The sequence below is a fragment of the Ammospiza nelsoni genome, chromosome 6, assembly GCF_027579445.1.
Source record: "Ammospiza nelsoni isolate bAmmNel1 chromosome 6, bAmmNel1.pri, whole genome shotgun sequence".
NCBI classification, from domain to species: Eukaryota; Metazoa; Chordata; class Aves; order Passeriformes; family Passerellidae; genus Ammospiza; species Ammospiza nelsoni.
In genome coordinates, this window is record NC_080638.1 from 17,175,115 (window position 1) to 17,196,311 (window position 21,197).

Sequence of the window (21,197 nt, forward strand, 5' to 3'; positions counted from 1 at the left end):
TCCAAGGTTCAAGAACTTTTCATTAGTTACAGAAGGCTGTGGGTCAGGCCAGTTGTTCCCTTGTCTAAATTAGAGATGAAAGAACCAATTGAATCAGTATCTCCAAAAAATACATAATCCAATTCAGAAGTGCTGAAAGAAAAACTAACTTAATTACCATGGGTCAGTAATTTACTTGAAAAGTGTATGTAAGATATTTGAAGTCAGAAAGCCTCAGTTCCATAATATCATTTTCCAAGTGAATTCAGCATTTCTCTCAAGTTAGTTGTTGTGGAAATAAAAATCTTTCATCTTTAAATGACTGATAAAGTAATGACAGTGTCTGCTTTCCCCATACCACTTTATTTCCATGAAGAGGTATTTCCAGTGCAGTGGGGGAGTGGAGATGTGACTGTTCCTCACTTTCCAGTCTCTTCCTTGGGCCAGACTTGTCAGCACTGGATCTGATTATGAAGCTGATTGCAGTGTTCACATTTATGAAAGGTTGTAACAGAACTCCTTGGTTCTTTTCTTAGGAGCACTTTTCCATCATGACAGACTATCTTGTCCCTTAATTGCACAGAAATTTGTCATGGAAATTAAACAGACAGGAAAGACGTGTGGAAATTGTAGAGGAGACAAAAGTTGGCATTTTTTTTCTCTCTTCCCCACCCTCCAAAGTAATTAAACTTTTAGTTTAGGCTTTCCCCCAAGGGCCTGGCTTTTCCTCTTGGGATTCCAGAGAAGTGTAGTTATTGTGTAGTTGTACTACTGATCTGTAGTTGTTTTTGTAGCTCATCTGTAGTTGTTTTTGTTGCTGTTTACTAACTGCTTGCTGCTGCTATTCACTGCCATTGAGACCAGACTCACAGGACCTTTTCTCTGAGATTTTGTGCCTAGTGTTTACTTACACCTGAAATAATTCAACAGTAATCTTTCCCCACTTCTGGTGGGAGAGGGAGTTGTAAGAGGAATATAGAGAATTGCACAGTCTGTGCAATTAGCATAAGCTAAAAATCTCAGGAACAAATCTGGGTTCTAATGAAAATTAGTCCTAATAAGTTTGACATGGTATTATTATCTGATAAACAGCTGGGCCTAAGACAACACAGTACATGAAAGAGCAAATTTATCTGAGGGCTGTTTTTATCCCTGCACTGCATTATAGTTAGCTGGATTGTGGCATGACCTTGTGGAAGTGATGAATCTAACTGAAAGGAGGTGAAAAAGGAATGGAGAGGCTGAACTTGACAAGCTGATTTTATCTGCACAAAATTGACAGCTAATGCAAATTTTAATCTATCCTTTGACATCAATAGAGCAATGACAATTTTTATTGATACACATCTGCCTTGAGGGTCAGATTCCATCCAACAGCACATAAATATGAAGTGGGTAGGGACATGTTTTATATCTAAATGATGATTAACTAACTATGGAAATAATGATCCTGCAGATTGAGTCTACAGTGATGCCATACCTCCAAGTTCTTTCTGAGTTCAGAGAAGGAGTGCGACAAATCGCCAGAGAGAAGAAAGGTGAGAGTTCACTTTTTCCTGTGCATGAGACTTTTCTGTACTTTCCTGAACTTTTCCTGCACATGAGACTTGGAGATCATAAGAACCAAACTGGGGGACAGGATGGAGCTGTGGGTGTGAGGCAGCTGATAGTCTCTCCTTCTTTAGAGAATAAAAGTAAGGCATCTTTAAATCAGAGCTGCTTTGAATTTTTGCATCTCTGCTGCCTGTCTCTTTAATTTGGGTATCCTTTTAGGCTGCTAAACTAATTTTCATATCCTAAAGAATCTAAAAGTTCTGGAATGATGAGGTGTAGCTGCTGTTTTTCTAGGTTAGGGTGCTCCCTTCTTTATAAGTATGAAAGTACCCATGATCTCTTCCCTGGGGAGCTTGCATTTTCTTGAAAGTGCAGATTGCTACACAATAATAGTGTCTGCATTTAAATAGCCCAAGATGTTCACTATTTGTTAGAATAGTTGGAATTGTAGCTCCCCTGATGGTAATTGAGTGTTTTCTTTGGAGAATTCATCTGGGAGTTTGCTAGAAGTTTCAGGTGCCTTTTTTAAATCCCTCTGAAAAGCTTTGATCATGCTGTGTCTGTTGGCAGCAGAACTACATAGTGTTAACAAGGTTGTTCCTTTAGCATTCTTTGATTTTACTGATATTTCCTAATGGAGGAGCTCTTACTATTTTCTGTTGTTCCCTGTGGAATTTTGCATGTCTTCAACATGTGTTTGGTTCTTGTTTTCTTAAAACTTTGACACTGGGATTTGTATGTGAAGGCAAAACAGGGCATGTTTTTTTATATACATAAAACGTACGAGTAACCCATATATTACACAGAAACAAAAAATTACTTGTGGTGTTTGGTAACCTATTCAGCTGGAAAAGACTCTGAACTCTCATTCTGCTACTGTTTGGAGTTCTTCCAAAGCTGATAAGTTTACATTAAAAGCACAAACTGTATTTGCTAATGTAACTACTTTGTTATTATTGTCAAACTCTTATAGGCCTAATTGATGCTGAGAAACAGGCTTAGTAATAAGTTCCAATAGTTCCAATAGTAAATATTTTCTGTAACTTGAATTAATTCAAGAGGTTTGTGTGTATATCCTCAGCCAAAAATGTGAGCTTTATTAGTCTTTTAGTATTTAACATACTTCTTCATATGAAGCTTTTTTTTTCCCCTTGCTTTATGATGGTTGAGCTAAATTGATCATTGCTTTTAGCAGTGGTAAGGTTTAAATATCACAGAGATCATTTTTAGAACACACTTGGCTCAAATGCTTACTGGCACTTGAGTTTCCTGCTTGGAAGGCAGTGATTTTTTGCCTGAAATACACTGGACAGTGAGAATCAAACTGGATCTAGTGGCTGCTTGGTTGGGGTATGGAGCACTCCGCAATTTGACCAGGGAGGCACCTTTCTTTTAAACTATATGATATATGGAAGCTGACTGGTGGTTGGCAGGACCTGCACTGACATACTACAGATTTCTTTCCCTTCTCCTATTAAATTCTTGCTTGCAGGAAGCATTAAATTACTGTAAAAGTTGTTCTGATTAGTGGCTGGGGATATTGCCTCTGCATGGCTGTAGGCATAGGGAGTTTCCCCATCGTAGCCTGTTGCTGGCAGGGTTGTGTTAGATATTATTTAAAACAATCAGTATTGCTTTAAGTATTCTCAGATGTTAAATAAAAAACATGTGGCTCTGTAAAGCTCTGTTACAAATTTTCCCATCCACACACATGCACTTTCAAAATGTATCTACAAAACATTTCACAGAATAGCCATTTTTAAAGCTATGGTTTTTAATAATAATCAAAATATATGTACTCTGCAAAAATGTTACATCATCCAGAACGGGTAGCATTCAAATATGGACTTAGTAATTCTCACAGTGCCCACTGCACCTTCTGCCCTCTTCCAAATATGTCAGGAGTTGACTGGAACTGGGACGAACTCTCTCATTGTAGCATTGCCTGCTCTTGTCTTTTGCTGCCAGTCTTTATATCCAGCATTCTCTAGATGTTTTTCAAGCTCTTCTTTTCCTTCCCATCACAGTGTTCTGATTCACAACATCTCAGCATCTGTTTCACATCTGATGCTCTTTGGCTTGAAATTCACAGAAAATGTGAAGAGGTCTGGGGAATAGTCACAGGCCCAAGGAGTGTCCATCTGCTGGGGTGTTGGTGGGCACTGGTGATAAGGCATTTGTCCCACTGGTTTCCTGGTCACTGTCCTCAGTGAGAGCCTCCTTATGTCCTGAGGCAACCCACAAACAACCCCCTACCCAATCCTAAACATATTTGCTCTGGAGATGCCACATGCAAAGAACAGGCACATCTCAGCTTTAAGAAGTGTGGTGCTGACTCCTCTGCATGATAGAATTGATCAGAGCATGTGTACTCTCAAAAAGAATGTTTCATTATACATTTCTCCTTGATGGATTTCTTCTTCTTCAGCTTTCAATTATTCATGATTTTAGATAAGTGAACATCTGTAACTGTGCAGATGCTGTTCTGGTGAATAAGTAGTGTTTCTTGATAAGCAAACACCTTTTAGTATCAACAGCCAGTGAGGGAATCTGATCCCTGGTTTACCTAATGGCTGATCTAGAGGTGCATCAGACATGACTGTGGCTCACTGTGTGTCACTGCTGTGGATCAGAGAAACAAGGACTCAGTTTACAGCAGAACAGAAGATGTTCTGTGCACTGCAGTGGTTTCCTGTGCAAAGAGAGCCACAGAGCACAGCCGTGCCCTGAAACAGGGTGCTCCTTCTCATGGTTTTAGGATAGTCAGTGCTGTTCACTTGCAGCTCTCTGAGAGCTGTGGGAGAGATGAAGGCTCAGGGATGGTACTTGTATCTACCAGAATGTGCAGTGTTAAGGAAGCTCCCTGGATGGAAGCTTCCACTCCCTGAAATAATAACCTTGAGACCCTGAGTACCTCTTGGGTTTAACCAGCTAAGAATTGCTGAAAGGGAGAACACCTGCTCATTATAAGCACATCTAACTCAAGTATCTGTCTTATTATATTTGCTAAGTGTTCTTCCTAAATACCAGACAGCCTATGAAAAATGCCACAATTCACAACAGCAGCATACTGGGCCTCTTTGATGAATTTAATCCCTCTTAACTGTTGTGCTGCTTCTCAACTGATACAATTTCTTATCCAAAAATTATCTTGTATGAAGATTTGTTTTCCCCTTAAAATAGCATATATTTCAGCTAAATCTTAAGTTCTTACACTTTGCTGTCAAAGGCTCTTTGGTAAGTTTGCAAGGGGAAAAAAAAATAATTAGCTGTGATGTCCTGGTCACCACACAGAAAGCTAAACCAAAATTCTCTGTTCTGCTGTAAATAGATTGCTTGAAATATAAAGAGGGTGTTGGGATTACAGCTCCTCTGACAAATCAACAAAATCATAGTCCTTCAAAGGGCAGTGTTAGATTTAGCACAGGATATGTTAATTTGTGATTTTCTAAAATTAGGTTTTTAACCTTTCTTATTGCACATCCTATAGTAACCATTAGGATCTTCCTGAGTCATATGCCCTTCCACCATACCCTGGCAGAATTGTTGCATCATTTCTGAATTGCCTTGGATTTTCTTTCTGTTCTTCTTCAGGAGCAGTGAGGGTATCTTGGAAGACAATTATGATTTTCAAGTCCCTGCAAAGAAATACGCTGCTTTTTTATGTGGCTGCAATAAGGCAGGACTTAGTTATCACATTAAAAGAAAAGACCTTTCTCTCTCTGTGTGAGAGTGGCAATTTCTTAATTGCACTGAAGTAACTATGTAGCTGTACAAAACTATACTTTGGCCAAATTTTACTTCACTAAAAGTATTTTTCATGCTCTGTAGTAACTGAAGTGCTGCAGTTGAGTGATGCTCTTCGGGATGACATCCTGCCTGAACTTGGAGTTCGATTTGAAGATCATGAAGGTACCCAGTTATCTCCTGAAAATTTGTAGGATCTGTTTTTATAATCCTGATGTTTTCCTAAGAAGTGGGAAAACAAATTTAGAATAATTCAGTAAACTCAAGTATTGCAGAGCTATGGCATATCATATGTGCACCATATATATATGTTATATATATATATGTATATGTATAATATGTACTATATATAATAGCACATAATATGTATATGTATAATATGTACTATATATAATAGCACATAATATGTATCGTGTATAATAGTGTATATATATTAATATATATTAATATATATTATAGAGCTGTATATTGGAATACATGTACAGAATAAAAAAACATACATTGCAATATTTTTCACCTTTTTGTGTAGCACCTAATTTCTTAGTCACTTTTGAGTAGCCACTGAGTTGTATTTGCATTTAGCATGCAAAAATAAAACAATTATCACAGGATGAATACATTTATCTTTGGCTAATCAAGAAATTAATCCATCTCTTTTTGCTTCTTCAGGACTTCCAACTGTGGTTAAATTAGTGGATAAGGACACATTATTGAAAGAAAGAGAAGAAAAGAAAAAGGTAATTATTTTAAGCATCCTATATTTTTAAAATTGAAAGTAATGTGTAAGCTATGGATGTTTTTACATTTCTTTGATAATTCATAAGAAAAATCATAGACTAGCAACACAGAAGATGACATAAGAGAATTGATACAAAAAATTTAAGTGTGTTGGAAAAAAACAATTTTTTGAAACAGCTTCTTGAAAACTTTGTATGGGACCTAGTGAATACCTCAAAGATTTTTTATTTCATTGCTTTTTAAGATCTTCATATAATAAGGCATGTTCAATATTGCATTCAAACTGTCTTAGCTTCTCATTGGAATTTTTCTTCCAGAGAGATAATTCAGACTTCTTTTGTTTGTACAAATGAAGTCAACATTTTCCATAGAACTAATCTGTATTCATCTGATAGGCGAGGAAAAAATGTACTGGCTAAATCTTAATTAATATAGTATGGATTAGTGAGATACTCAGGATGTGGGGACAAGAATTCATGTTGCTCTGTAAAGCTTGTGAATTTAAATTCACATGCACAAGGTCGGTACAGATCCCCTGCTTTAGGCACTTCCTAGTATTAATATTTGACTTTGTAATATTTAAAAATAACACTTCATATGTCCATCTTCAGTTTTACCAAATAATAAAATTCTATCATGACTAGAAATCTATGAAAGACTTTCCAACATTTCTCCTTCCATGTTGATGTTTTTTAGAAAAGGGAGAAGTAATTTTAGTCAATTCCAGATGTTTTCATCAGAGTGACGTTTGAAGGCAATTTGTTTAATGCTGCTGGGTAGGAACTGCAGCCAGAGTCCCTTTTCCCTGGCAACAGCATTATGTTCAGTTCTGGCAGAACACTTAGAGAACTGACAGGTCTCTCCCAGGCAAGTGCAAGATGGGATTTTTAGCAAGTTGGCTAAATTTAGGTAGTTGTTTCCCTAGGAACATCAAGTGATACAACTGCTGCTTGAGGAACTGTGATATCTTCACATTTTGAGGCAAGAGCTTAAAATATCATTGAAATACAGTCTTTTTTAAAAGTCATTTGCAAAACAGTTTTCCCCCTAAAATGATAGGACAATTTATTTTAGGTATTCTATTATAGGTATCCATTTTGCATGCAAAATGCATTCTGAACAGTTAGAACTGGTTTAACTGTGAATAAAAGCAAAAGAAATCAAAGTCATACAGTGGGAAGTATCAGACAATCCTAATTATAAGGCATGGTGGGTTTGCTGCAGGTCATGCTGCCAGTTCTGTCTGTAATTAGATATCCAGGGGAGCTGGCTCAGGTTTGTAGAAAACAACCAAATGGAATAGTGCCTTACCTTTTACTCACTTATACTGCCTCTCACAGATAGAAGAAGAGAAAAAAAGGAAGAAAGAAGAAGCAGCCAGGAAAAAACAACAGCAGGAAGTAAGTAACCTCATTTTGAAGGAAAGTGTAGGCAGCAGTGGTCACGTGCAGGAAGGACCATTAGAACACAGGCTCTCTGCCCAGCCTTGACCAGGTCTCCATTGCTTTTTTTTTTATTTACAATTTCCTGCTCAGAATGCCTTTGGCTTGCAGTTCAGGCTTGGAATTTCAATTCTGATAGAGAAGCCATTTTTGAAAACACAATTAAAGCCTGCAAAAACTTATTACGGAAGAACTTGTAGCACTTAAATTTCAGTCTATAAATAGTATTACCTAGTTGACAAAGTAGCATCTTAGATGCTTGTTAGTGTTAGAGATGATTTTGCTTGTGTTGTTTATTATTTTATTCCCTTTCTATTATCATAGGTATATGTGAAAGGGTTTCTTTTTCTCCTTTTTTTTTCTTTTTCTCTGTAAGAAATCCCCTGTTCCTTATGATTGAGCAGAGAAATGTTTTATCTCTGTGATTGAAATTCACATAGCTCAAAGATTTTGGGCTTTGGACGGGGAGTGGACAGAGGAGATCAACTCATAAGAAAAAATATTGTTTGCCATGCTGATGATTTTAACAGTACAGGAAGTACATTCCTGTGTTATAAGAGGACGAAAACTTTTAGAGAGCACCACATACAAAAATAAAACAAGATAAATAGCATTTATCAGCCACAAATTCCAAGTACCTTTTTCATTTTTTAATAAAGGTTATTCCCCGGCATAGGGCAAAAATTACATGGAAAAGATTCTGAGATGTGCTTGTTTACAGACAAGGGAGAGTTCAGTTTGTTTTCAGTGCAGTTACTGCATCTGATTCTTCTGTGACCTGCATTAAAACCTTAGCTTGTCAACAAGAAACTTGGGAAAGGTGGTTCCCCTTTGCAGTGAGTTAATTGCTGAATATGTTTATGATAGCAGCTATTCACTTTGTGTTGACTAAAGAACCAAGTTAGCTAGACTCAGATGTAGTTTTTGGAGTTTATAAGCAAATTATTTTGAGTTTCTGCAATGTATCTGTTTTATAAAGTGGTTCTCTACAGGTTTAAACAGTTTTTCCCTCAGACAAGCACTGCTAAACCTACTGAGTTGTTCCTCACTCCAGGCTTCTTTTCACATAATAAACAATTATGAATTGAATGTTCCTTGATTTTGAAATTATAATGTACGTTTCCTTTTACATATGTGACAGGTTGTCAGTAATTAACTGTGATGTTAATGCATGTTTTATATTACAGGCAGCAAAACTGGAAAAAATGAAGATTCCACCACATGAAATGTTTAAATTGGAACTTGACAAATATTCCATGTTTGATGAAAATGTAAGAGACTTCTCTTCTTATAGGGAGAGGTTTTCCTCCCCCAGTTGTGCATACTTATTTGTACATGTTTATAGCAATCTTGTTCCAAACCTCCAGGGCACTGCTATTATTGTAGCAAGAAGAGGGAATGAGAGAAGGAAAATGTGATATATGAATTTTATTGTGCACTGGGGAGCAAGGTTTCTGTTAGCCATCATTTCAAGGGTGTTTTCATTCTACAGTCCTTTGTACATTCATTTTACATTTCCTTTGGCTCCCCTTACTGCAAAGCAAAATACATATTGTGGGTAGGAATGTGTATGATGTTCATTCACAGACTTACTACTCTGGTGCAAGGCAGGGTATTCATTTGCAAGTACAAACTCCCCAGCTCTTCCAGAACTGATATTTTTGGAGAGGTCCTGTGTTCCCTGTTCCCTTGTGCCCACTGTTTTGCTCTCTCCTGGCAAAGGCTCTCTGAAGGGGCTGTATGCGTAACTTTGCTCTTGATTGTTCCCCTTGGAGATAAAAGGGTTACTTGGAAAACATAAAGCACTGTTTCTTCACTTCTACTTCATTTGGGTCATTGATCCTGCTTCTGCCTCTCCCTTTCACCTACACAAATTCAAGTCATGGGGACAAGTCAGAATGGAGAGGATAAATACTGGAAAATACCCCTACAAGGCAAGGAGAATGTCCATAAAAATGCTGATCATACTTTCTCCATCAAGAATATAAATATGTTACTGCTTTTGCTTTAAGCCTTGAATTCAATCTGCTAGTATGAATAAAATATTATTTTAACCATCTGTTCAGGAATTAGTCATTATTCTCTTAACTAAAACCACCTAGAAGTTAGTGGTCTAAGCTTCCCTTACATGGTTCAGGACAGAAGATAAATACACCCTTATGCCTCTTATTTTGCTAGGAAAGGAACATTCAGAAATAGTCAAAGTTAGCTGTCAAACTTCTGGATGACTAAAATTAGTCAAGATACACCCCTTCCTGACAGCCTGTCATTATGACATTATCTCCCTATCTTATTAAAACATGATTCCATAGAGAACAAAAGCAGTCCAAGAACTTATCTTAAATACTCTTTTTTTTTTTTACTCTTTTTCCCTCTTTATATTTCAGGGATTTCCCACCCATGATACCGAAGGCAAAGAACTTAGCAAAGGACAAATTAAGAAACTAAAGAAACTTTATGAAACCCAAGAAAAGCTACACAAGGAGTATCTACAAATGGTTCAGAATGGAAGTGCAAATTGAAAACAACAGGACTTTTTATGTAGAAGGCGAGTGCTGGGTTCCCATTGAAGAAGTGAGCATATACTGCTGCTTAAATTTCTGTTTACACTTTCTATTATGTGCAAAGTCAAATTCCTGTTTACGTGGGTTAATAATGTCATCTGGAAATGTAATAAAAATCTATCATTAAAAAAAAAAAGCCAACATGTAAGAAGTTTCTTCTCAATGATAGCAAATGTGGTTGCCAGTTCTGTTTGTGAAGGTGCTGCTCAGTCAGCAAATCCACATAAGGATTCTTGTTCATTCTAGCTGTTCAGGCTTTGGTTAATTTGTCCTGCATACTGATCTCTATCTAATACCCCATGTTACAGTCAGAAAAAGTATTGCTAAAAGGGAGCTGAGTAATTTGCCCCACAGTAAGAACAGTATTTTCCAGATGACTTCAGTATCTTTACATAAGCAGGAAAAGTGGGTAGTTCCACTATGATACTCATTCTAGCTGCTGTTATTAAAAACACTCACAGGTATACCCAGAACTCTTTGCATAGTAGAAGTTAACAGTCCCTTTGTTGAAAAAGGGAGCAGATCATCAACCTGCAATTGCAGTCAAGTGGGTAAGTACAAGGCAATGCACCTGCATTGAACCAACAGCTGGGAGAGACATGAAGGGCTGGTGGCAGAGGTGGTGTGTCCTTGGAGCTATCCCTTCAAGGAAACAGGAGCCCTGCCAAAGTACCTGATTACCCAAAGTACTCAGTCCCTAATTACCAGTTCAGAGCCATGCCATGGGGAATTAACAGAGGGTTTCCTACTGATATACAGTTTGTGGATTGATTTGTAGCTGGGGAATATAGCTAGGCATTGCCCTGTAGTCAAGACTGATGTTTTTAACATGATGATTTAACCCTGAGATAAAAGCCTTTCTGATGTAGTATGATCACACTATACTGCAGGGAGAGTTCTTCATTGCCTAACAATGCATTTCACTGGCAGAAGCTACTAAATGAACTAAAGTTCATGAAATCCTAAAAAATATCTCACCTACTTCACAGCTGCACAGAACAGCCAAGTGTCGGATTTGCAGAACTATATTCATTCAGTATTCTCAAGGTGACCTGCAGAAATTCATACTGTGACACCTCTGTTTTCTCAACTCCTAAGTTCATGCTACAGTGATCAGGCTATGTTTCTTTTCGTAATTAAGACTTAAAACATCTTTGCTTTTCCTTGATATTTTTATATTTATATTCCTCCTTCTGAGAAATGAACACATTATTTGGAGTAACAGAAAGGTCTAGTAGGGTTTTTTTCTAATTTGTCTGTATTTGCCTTTGAAAACATACATAATGTTAAGGTCAGTAAAGCAGATACATCTTGTGTACAGAAAATAAAATCTGTTGTGAAATACTTGTATGTGAACTTTTTGTAGTGGGGAAACTATTGAGCTTATTTTTATTCCACAACCATCTTTTTGAAATGTGGTTTGCAGGACTTTTCCTTTAGCTTGCTATTACTAATTTAACTAATTTTGCATTCAATATTTGATTGTTCTGCTAATTTCTAATCAATTTTATAAATGCATGTTTAAACTGCACAATGATACTTTAAGCAGCCAGCCATGGCCATTAGGGCACCTTCTCCATCCTGTGGTATGGGAAGAGGAAAGGTTCAATTACATTTTTTGCAGTATTTTAGATCCCAACTCCCTTTGGCCTTATCAGCTCATCATTTTCTTCCCAGCATGCTCCCTGAAGATGCATGTGCACTCAGGACATTTTTGAAGGATGCCTATACTGCTTCTGAAATTGCAGCTTAATGTCTAATAGTGCCAGGAATTTGAATACAGAAATTGTTTTCAGTGATCTGAGTCAGCACTTACTTAAAGTGAGTTAGTATTTAACTGTGGAGAAAATGCTGTTGATCCATGGCTGTCCTGGGCTGTAGTTTATGACATCTCCATGATAAAATCCTGGCTTTTGCCCTTACATTTTGGTTTTTTCTCTTCCTCCTATGTTTTTAGTAGAACCTAATCCAATTCCATTATTATATCAATATAAAAGAATGAGTTTTTTTAAAATGCCCTTTTTCTTTCCTAAATGCTTCATTTTCTTTCTGGGACAACTCTCCTTGCAGGGATCTTGGGAGCATTTCAGACTCACATTTTCCAAAGGTTATTTTCCTGTTTTTCTGTATGCTTCCCACATTCACACACTGCTTCCTCCCTCCCTTGGTATGTTTTTTGAAATTCAGCATGCATAAAATCCTGCTGAAGGAAAACTTGGTAGCAAACAAAGAATGCTGCAGCCAGGCTTGGATGCACACTGCTTCAGATGACTTTTCCAGTGTGGGTGTGCCAATTGATCTGTGGGATTACTGAATTGCACAGACAATGCCTATTCCCTGGCAATCCCTCAAGGTGGCACTTAATTGGATTCCTCTGCTCTTGCTTTGTGAGAGAGACCTGGAAAGCAGGAGAAGGGAATGCAACAGCAATGGGCTGAGGTGTCTTAGTCATCTGTCTCACTCAGCCAGGAAAAGGGAGTGGACAGACTACACAGTATTTAAATTTTTGGGGTTTTTTTTGGGGGGGGGGGAGGGGGGTGGGTTTTTTGTGTTTGCTTTTTTTTAAAAGGTTGTGTATGCATATACACTCTCAGGGAAGACAGTCTGAAGTATGATTTCATAAGCATTATGAAAAATTATTAAAATCCTCATAGCAAAATCTTAGAATTTTAAAATATTTTAATTTTCTGGAACAGAGACCTCATCTTGCTCAGACAGCATGGAGCTTTTCATTTCCCACCTATCAAAGAATTTATTCAGAGATGGCAAGGGAAGATAAAAGAGTGGTGTTTCTGTTTTAAATTGCACCCTTGGCTGAAGCCCAAACTTGGCAGCAGCAAAATTTGTTTGTCTCTTGCTCAGAGTGTGCCTTTCAGCCTTTCTGATGTGAAAATTCCCATTAACGTCAAATGTGAATACTGCTCCACTCAGGAGAACAAATTCCTCCCATCACTTAGTTTGCTCAGATACTGGTAGAAAAAATCTGTGAATTGTTCAGTGTGAGCTTGATGCCACCAATCTTTTCAAAGACTTTCAACTGGTGAGTGCTGATTACCTTTATGGCACTCTCTTTGACCTGTTTATAACAACATTTTTATTTGCTGTCTCCTGTTACACAGAGGCTCTGGTACATTTTAAGTGTGCAAATAAGCAATTCGCTGTCACATAGAAGCTTAAAATGTAGAAAAATAAATGGAAGGTAAGTTGAAGCATTCTCAGCTGGTGGTAGTTGTTGGACCAACTTCAGCTGCCTCTTTATTACACAACTTCTACCACACAAATATGGGAAGAAATTTCACTCCACTCTGATTTCACAAGGCAATTTCTATATGTACCACATGCATATATACTTAACATGCCTTGAGACAGAACACATTAATTAAGAAGCACATCAGCTGCTTAGTGCCAAGGCTCTGCTTAGCAATGATCAAACTTCTTCCTCCCCTGCAGGAAAAGTCATTGACAGAGGAAATCTTATATCTCAGATGAGGCTGTGAATGTCTGGCATCTCACCCCGTGAGAGGAGTTTCCATTAATACCCACCCAAGGGCACAAGACACAGACAGTTTTAATGCCACTTACAGACCTCAGCCTAAGCTTGCTCTGCAGTGTCAAGTGCATCTGCTTGGCAGCTCTGGCACAATCCCTTCCCTCCTTGGTTCTCCCAGCTCTTGCATGTGAGGCTGGGTGCTTAAATCGAGCCAGGGTGATTCAGCAGATATCCCTGTGCAGCTCCCTGCAGGGGAGCAGCACCTGGCAGCAAGATGACTCCACAGCTTGGGCTCTTTCCACTGTCATGGAGTCTAGCACTGTGCTACAAGAGGTTAGACAGCAGTCAGCAAAAATCCCTCACTGACCATGGGAGAGTTAATGCCCTTGGAGACAGGCACTGAAAATCCAAAGGTTTAAGTGAAATGTGTGTCTACCTTGATAAACAAGCACAGAAAGGTGCAGTAGATCTCACACCTCCTCTGGTAGGAGACAAAGTCTGGAGGTTGTACTCAGCATCTGAGCAGCTGTTAACAAAATGGAGATTGACAGAAAAATCTTAAGAGAATACTTGATAGCTGTGAGCCAGCAGCAAGCACAGAAGTGTGGAGTAGGAATACCTTCAGATAAGCCCTTCTCTCAGAGTTCATTGTGCTCTTCTTTGGAGCACTGAGAATCAAGCATAGTCACTACCATGAATACATACCTGACCTTAAAAAGTCACTACTACGAATAAGGTCTCAAAATTATGGGTTACTGGAAATACAAGGAAGCTGTTAACCTGCTGATGTTAGAAAAAGGACTTGTTTGGAAAAACAGGGAAAGGGAGCTGGAAGCAATGTAAAGAAGGGGGACATTCCACTGAACACATCCTCTGGACCACCAAAACTGCTTGTTTGTGCAACTGGCTATAACATTCCTGCAGTTCTTTCAAAATGATCTTTTTAATTACAGTATTGGTATCTAATTAAAGATTCCTTGGTTATGCCTGTAACTTAAATTCCTACTGTAAATTATTTAATCCAACATTAATATATTGACTAGTTGTTTTAAAGTATTGGTCTCATTGCTTCCAAACACTAGGTGTTATAGAAATCCAAGCTGCAGCCCTGGAGACAACATCTTAGAACAAGGGAGCTCCCTGAGAGGAGAAAAGGATTGGGGTTGTTTTTTTGGTTTTTGGGTTTTTTTGTTGTTGTTGTTTTTTGTGGGTTTTTTGGTTGGGTTTTTCTTTTTTTGTTGGGTTTTTTTTTTTTTTTGTTGGTTTTTTTTTTTGGGGGGGGGGGTTTTTTTTTTTTTTTTTTGAGTGAAATTTGAGTGAGATTGAGTGAAAGATGACTGAAACTCTGGAGGTGGCTCCTAGTGCTGAAATTGCACTGAAATTGCCCAATGCTCTCAGACTGCCATGCGCACAGAATGTGGGCTGTAGTGGGCTTTTCCTGGCTTCTCTACCAGGGAATTGTGTCTGAGCCGAAGATGGCACTGCCCTGACCGCCTTTGCTGTGGAGGAGCAGTAAGGCAGCAGCAGCAGCAGCAGAACATTTCTCATTTCCCAGGCCAGGCACGGTGCCTCAGAAACCGCCTGGATCCTCTCCCAGCATGGATCATCTCCATGACAAATGGCAGTTCCTGAGACGTGCAGGGATCTCATTGCTGACATGGTGGATAGCCCACCCAGCCGGAATGTTGTCATGGCTGTGTCCTTCTGAGGACAGGTCAGAGGTGGTGGAGATGCTCCGATTCTACCCAGGGGCAGAAGAATGAGCTGAGGGTTTCTGGTGACAATGAAGGGTGGCACTACTGTGAGTGCTTGGGACGGGCCCACAGCCTCAGGGTCACAGGCCCGGTTCTCCCGCGGGGCTGACATTGCTGGAGGAACAGCGGGGCCGGCACACAGAGCCCAGGAGGTTCCCGGGGTTCCCGGGGATAACTTTCCTCTGCAGGAGCCGGGCAGGAAAGGGGCGCTGCTGTCACTTTAAGGGCGCGGGCACGCGCCGTCCCCTGCGGCCCCGCCCCTCCCCGCATCACGCGCTCGCCTCGCGCGCGCCCGCGGCCCCGCGCGCCCCCCGCCCGCGCGCTCCAATTGGCCGAGCGCCGCACCGCCGAACAGTCAACATGGCCCGCGTGCGGCGTGGCGGCCGCGGCGCCGCCGGGGCCAATCGGCGGCGTCCTTGCTGAGGGAGGGGCCCGCCCCGCGGCCAATGGGACGCGTGTTTGTTAGCGGCGGCGCTGCCCGAGCGAGGAGGCTGCGAGGAGCCCGGCGGCGCTGCGGCCTCTGCGGCGTGAGGGGCGCGGGCAGGTGAGGGCGGGCGGCCCCGGGCCCCGCGCCCCGGGCACCCGGCGGGCACAGCGGACGGGTCGAGCCGGGCGCCGCCACCGCGGCGCGGCGCTGGGGGTTCGCTCAGGGCCCGCTCAGGGGCGGAGCACGGCGGCCACCGCAGCCGCGCGGCGCGGAGGGGATCGCGCCCGGCCTGCCGCGGTTCCATTTTAAGGGCGGCTCCAAAAGTTGGGGCCCACGGAACGGGTCCCGCGTTGCTCCGTGCCTGGGGCCGGGGAACGCGGGGGTTCCGGCCGCATGTATGGCCGCGCTGGCTGGCAGCGCGCCTGCCCTGTCCCCGCCCTCCCGGGGGAGCGGGGAGGAGGAGGGCGGCGGGGAGGGAGCGAGGGCTGCCGGGCTGAGCGCTGCCCCCGCCGCCCTGCTCGGCCTGAGGCAAGGCCTGCGCTGCTTGGCTGCGGTGCGGAGCTTTCGCCTGATCTCGGGCACGGTGCTGTGTTCCCGCAGCGCGGCCGGCGGTTCGGGGGCTCGGTTTTGCATTTGCGTTCCTTGTCTCACATGTGAGGGCCCGTTTGAGATTTTCTTTGATGCTGCGATTGTTTACTGCACACAATACTGGTGCCCGTAGGATTTATCAGATTCCCTTCCTGTAGCGTCTGCTCACGAGGCTTTCAAATAGAAAGGTAGCGCGAGTGTGGAATTACGGATGAAGCCGGAATTACTAGGAACATTTTTATGAGGTCATGTCTAAACAAAATAGTGTTCCTTTTACTAAACTTCGGAGGCGAGCTGAGTATTCCTCGTCTCCGGGGTTGTGGAACAGGTGAATGAGTTTCTTCCTCAAATAATTTTTCATGATTACTTCTTATCCCTACAGAAAGTATCCGGCTGTTTGTTTGTGGCTTCCCGCGGGGCTACAGCTCAGTGCCTCTGGAACGGAAGCTGTAACTTTCTCTTCTGATTTGTTGTAGTTACGGAAAACGCTTAACAGCTGTGGGCAGGAGTCTTCCTGTGAGTTCAGGAGCCCTTCAGTTTCCTGTTTTGTCCTTCGGTTGTGTTTAGAAGGTTTGTGCAAGGCAGGGAAGATTTATTCCGTGTACACTTCTATTTATGAGTACATCTTGCCACTGTGTTGATTTTTTCCTTGAATTTGTGTCCTTTAGGATATTGTCCTTGTAATGAACTCTTCCTGTCCTGGTGTGCCTCCAGTTTACAGTCCTGCAGCTTTAAGGGATTGCTGGGGTGTGACATTTGTGCCAGACAAGGTGCAGCAGTAGCTGCCTTGTAGGACAGGGGCTTGATCTGATCTCCTCCATCCCCAAAGCTTCATCTGTGTGAGTCACTGGGATCAAGGAACTGCCCAGGAGAAATGAGGCACTAATTTGGCCTTTTAATGGTGGTGGCAGTAGTAATAATCGTTGTTACTTCCTTGGGTTCTGGTTGCTTTTTCCTGTCTTCATTGCCTGTAAAGTTGCTTGGAAAGCAATGGAGACAATGTCCACGAGGGCTTAGTGCTTTGGTACTGGCTTTTGTCAGCTGGTGTGTGCTGAGCTCTAGCTCTAAAATTACCTTTCCCCCCCTGGCAGTGGCCCTCAGCAGCTTGTCCCTAACAGTTTTGTTGGTGCCTCTGTGGCAGTGGAGTCAGTGCAAGGCAGCTGGAATGAAACTGGGAATCACAAGCTGTCTCCTAAGAAAGTTGCCTCTGATTATTTATTTATATACTTCTTTTTACTTTCCAGTTGCCAAAGACACAAGTCTAGGGGTGATACAAGACTTGAAGTATGTGTTTGCACCAGGGAATGGTGCCTTTTTCCTTTTTTCTTTTTTTTGTTCTTGCTTGTTCCTGGTGAGTGGCTTTTGTCAGAACATGCCCAGTTCATGCCTGTTCCAGTGGAGATAAATTCAGCTGCTATTCAAACATTGTTCCATGTTTTCCAAACACACATGAGGATCTTGAGGAGTAGTTCCCTGCAGGAAATAGAGCACAAACAGCTGAGCAGAAGAATTTTCATGTGGAGCAGAGTCTGTTCCATTAGCTGGGTTGCTGGGCCAAGGCTGGAAGTCACAAGCCCTGGAGGGTAACCCTTAAGTACTGCCAGTCTGCATTTTTAGTTGCCTTCTGTGCCTCCTCTAATAGAGACTGGCATCATATAACTTGTTGGCTGAACTCTCATATTGGGTCAGTTTGCTCTGTTTTACCTCTTTTATTGTATCTTTTTATCCCTGCCTTCTGTTGCTGTGGAAGGAAATGCTCATTTATGCTCCTTTTCTTCAGCTGTGACATTGTGAAGATCTGGTTTGCTCTAGCAGGTGGTTGCTGGCTTTGCCCCTTTCCCCTGGTGTTTAAGGCAAGAGGAAGTGTTTGGAGGTGAATCAGCCTGAGCTGGTGGAACACCTCCTCTGCCAGAAGCCCTTTTGTTTTGTTCTGGCCTGAGCCTGCAGGGTGGGTTCCAGGCTTGTATGGGAGATGGGAGCAGCTTCCTGTGCAGTCATCTGGAGTGCCCTGTTAGTGCTGCTGAAAAGCAGCAGAGCTTTCAGCCCAGTGTGCAGTGGCTGTGCCAGGGCTGCCTTTGCAGCTGGGAGCAGCGCTCAGCGTTTTCCACACGGAAGGGTGTGTGCGAGCCCGATCCCTGGGCTGCTCCCGTTGGCAGCAGCACTCAGGTTCTCCTTTGGTAGCCCTCTGTTGGAAGCTGGGCCTGGGATCAGCCCCTGTGGCCTTCAGAGAGCTGGAGAAAGCAGAGCTGTCAGCTCTGAGTGACTGAAGCTGCTTTTTGTTCTCAGTTTGACTCACAGACCAAGGTCTGCTTTTGTGAAAGTCTGGTGGTGGGAAACACCACCTGTGTTTCTATGGCAGGTAGTGATTATTGTGATTTGTGATCAGCTTTTTAAAGTGGGGGTAGAAACCCCAATCTCTGTTCCTGAAATACGTGTGCTGGGCTGGGCTATTTCACTCCAGAAAGGAAAGAACAGCAGAATAAGTTGGACAATCTGGCCCCCTCTGGTTTCTCAGGAGAACTAATTTAGATACTGGGGGCTGGGGTAGCTGTGCTAAACTTGGTTCCAGTCATTGTTAATAACGAGATTTTAACTTCTCTCTTGCCTCTTCATTTTCTGACTCCTGATAAATAAGGAGCAAATCTTAATACCGGGGATTCTCTCTTCCCTGTTGCTAGATAAAAAAAACACCAAATAGAAGACAATTATTTAGCAAGAGAAGAGGTTTTGACAGTAGAGCAGCAGAAGCAGCTACTCACAAAAATAACCCTGATTAAACAGACATGTGAAACATGTTTTTCTGCCTGGGTGATGAAAGAAAAAAGTCATTTGGAAGTTATTGTAATTAATTCATTTGAACTTTTGCTCAAGTGTGCTACATAGGCAGAGATTAAAAATTCATTATTTACTATGATGCTGTCAAGGAATTAGAAAATAATACATTTATGTCTTCTTCTTTGGCTTCTTTTTGATAGAATGCTGAGCTAATCTAGGAAACTGTAGCACTTACCTTCAGACTGAAAACCCATAATGGGGTAGAAATTCATTAGTATCTGGAGTATTTAACAGAAAAAATAAGTTCTGCGAGGGTTAAACCACCTGACAGACTTCAAACCTGAGCAAGTTTCATTTTGAGTTGGATACTGTGGTAGCTATTCAGTTTCCTGGGAGGGATTATGCATGATGAATTTTATTGCAAAAAACCAGTAGCTGTTAATTTGCATTGAGGTCTTAAACAATGACCTGTTCTATTTTCATCTTCTGTTGAGGTAAACAAATTACTGTTCAAGTATTTTTAAACACTGCTTTTCAATTTGCAGGTGGATACAGGCACACAGATGGCAGATAACAGGTATGTTGGGCTGTTTTCCTGAAATTAAATCAAGGTAGTTAGAGCCAGGTGTATATCTGGTGTTCTGCTGGAGAAGTTTTGTTGTTTTTTTTTTTTTTTTTTTTTTTAAACTGTGAAGAGTGGATTACCAGACTTGGATAAGAATAAAATGGTAATGTTTTTCTAAATGCTCTAAAGAACTGAAGAGCCTTAGTGTTTCTCTAATCTGTGTAATTTAAGCATGCAAAAAGGCACCTTTTTCTTCTAGTTTATTTAGTATTTTTTGACCGTACATTATTTTTATGGAACTGGTGCAAATCTATATGTGCTGCTGCTCTTCTGAGGCTTGCAGTGCTGGATAAGGTGGTCTGTCCTGTACCTGATAACACCCATTTGCATTTGCGCTATCTCTTCTGGGTTTGTGTGTTAGGGTTAATTTCAGCCCTATCCAGTGTGCATTATGTCACCTCTGAGGTGGCAGGAGCACAGGGAATACTGGCTGGCTCTTGGCTCATGCTGGGCCCTCTTCTTCTCCAGCCTAGGAAGTGAGATGGAACACCTTGCAGCAGGGAGCTGGGGAGGCCAGGGACATGTCTTTTAGAATAGGAGCGAGTGTTTCTATCAAAACAGAGAAGTTGGAAACAGAGCTTTTATCTCTTGTTCATCTTCCTTTCATAGCTGCATCCTTTCCCATGTTTTTCTGCATCACTTACACTAAAAGTGTCTCATATTTTCATCTCTGAGTAAAAACACTTTCCTGTGCAGAGTGAATGGCCACATGATTCACAGACTGAATCATACACATGATTGGCCAGCTGTTCACTTAATGAGATGAATTTATCTGTCAGAGGTTTTTGTTTTGGGCTTGTTATGTTTTGTTTTGAGGTTGGTTTGTTTCTTTTTAGTTTTCACAAGCTTGAAGACATAAATATGCCTTTTATTGGGATAATTGTCTATAAAACATGTCTGTAGTAAACCAAAGTACTTCAGTGCTGACCTTGTGTAATGTGATGCTATTTTAATATGTTACCCTTTGAATTCTTTTAGTAAAACAGAAGATACTGCTTCAGAGTCTCTGGAGGCTGCTAAAAATGCAAGCAACAAGAAAGGTATGAAATACATAGTAGTAGGTGACATTACAGAAGTGTAACAAGCCTTTACAATCAAAACTGAAGATGTGTTCACAGCTGAAAGCAAAACTATGAAAACAATGGTTTTTAGGCTAACTGTTCACTTTCTGATGTTTTCCATGTTTATTGCAGCCAAAACCAGAGTGAAGGCTGTATTTTTGTGTGTTGTGACTGTGGTGCTTTTCCATTGCCTGAAATGACCTTCTAGACCCTTGCAATAAGGCCTGCAAAGGCTGGCTTGTAACAACACGGTTTCTTTGTCAGCATAGTTACCAAAGTGGGCAGTTCTCTTTGTATGCTAGTTCTTTACTCTCTTGTTTCTCAGAAAGTGCATCTTCAGAATGTGTCCTGGAAGTTTTTACTCTCCATTAGCAAGGTCTACAGATAACTGCTGAGTAGTGTTTTTCAAATTAATGTTTCTGAGTGCAAAAAAGCTGCAGTTCCATTATTTCT

General features: G+C 41.2%; 2 protein-coding genes across 6 annotated transcripts in view; both read left to right on the plus strand.

Moving 5' to 3' along the window:
• The window catches only part of CARS1 (cysteinyl-tRNA synthetase 1), a 32,068-nt gene extending 21,908 nt beyond the window's left edge, over positions 1–10,160 (plus strand). For both annotated transcript variants that reach the window (XM_059474424.1, XM_059474423.1), the window contains 6 exons: positions 1,436–1,517; positions 5,365–5,445; positions 5,950–6,017; positions 7,359–7,418; positions 8,648–8,731; positions 9,848–10,160. In XM_059474424.1, the coding sequence (XP_059330407.1) occupies positions 1,436–1,517; positions 5,365–5,445; positions 5,950–6,017; positions 7,359–7,418; positions 8,648–8,731; positions 9,848–9,982 (510 nt within the window). In that variant the 3' untranslated portion in view covers positions 9,983–10,160. The remainder of the gene's footprint in view (positions 1–1,435; positions 1,518–5,364; positions 5,446–5,949; positions 6,018–7,358; positions 7,419–8,647; positions 8,732–9,847) is intronic.
• A 5,475-nt stretch (positions 10,161–15,635) lies between these two features.
• The window catches only part of NAP1L4 (nucleosome assembly protein 1 like 4), a 28,080-nt gene continuing 22,518 nt past the window's right edge, over positions 15,636–21,197 (plus strand). For 3 of the 4 annotated variants that reach the window (XR_009418583.1, XR_009418584.1, XM_059473621.1), the window contains exons 1-3: positions 15,637–15,812; positions 19,604–19,635; positions 20,662–20,723. Coding sequence is in view for 2 of the 4 variants with exons in the window: in XM_059473621.1 (XP_059329604.1) it covers positions 19,622–19,635; positions 20,662–20,723 (76 nt within the window). In the remaining 2 variants the exon portion in view is untranslated. Of the gene's footprint in view, positions 15,813–19,603; positions 19,636–20,661; positions 20,724–21,197 lie in introns of all 4 variants that reach the window. The other variant, XM_059473620.1, reaches the window with a different exon arrangement.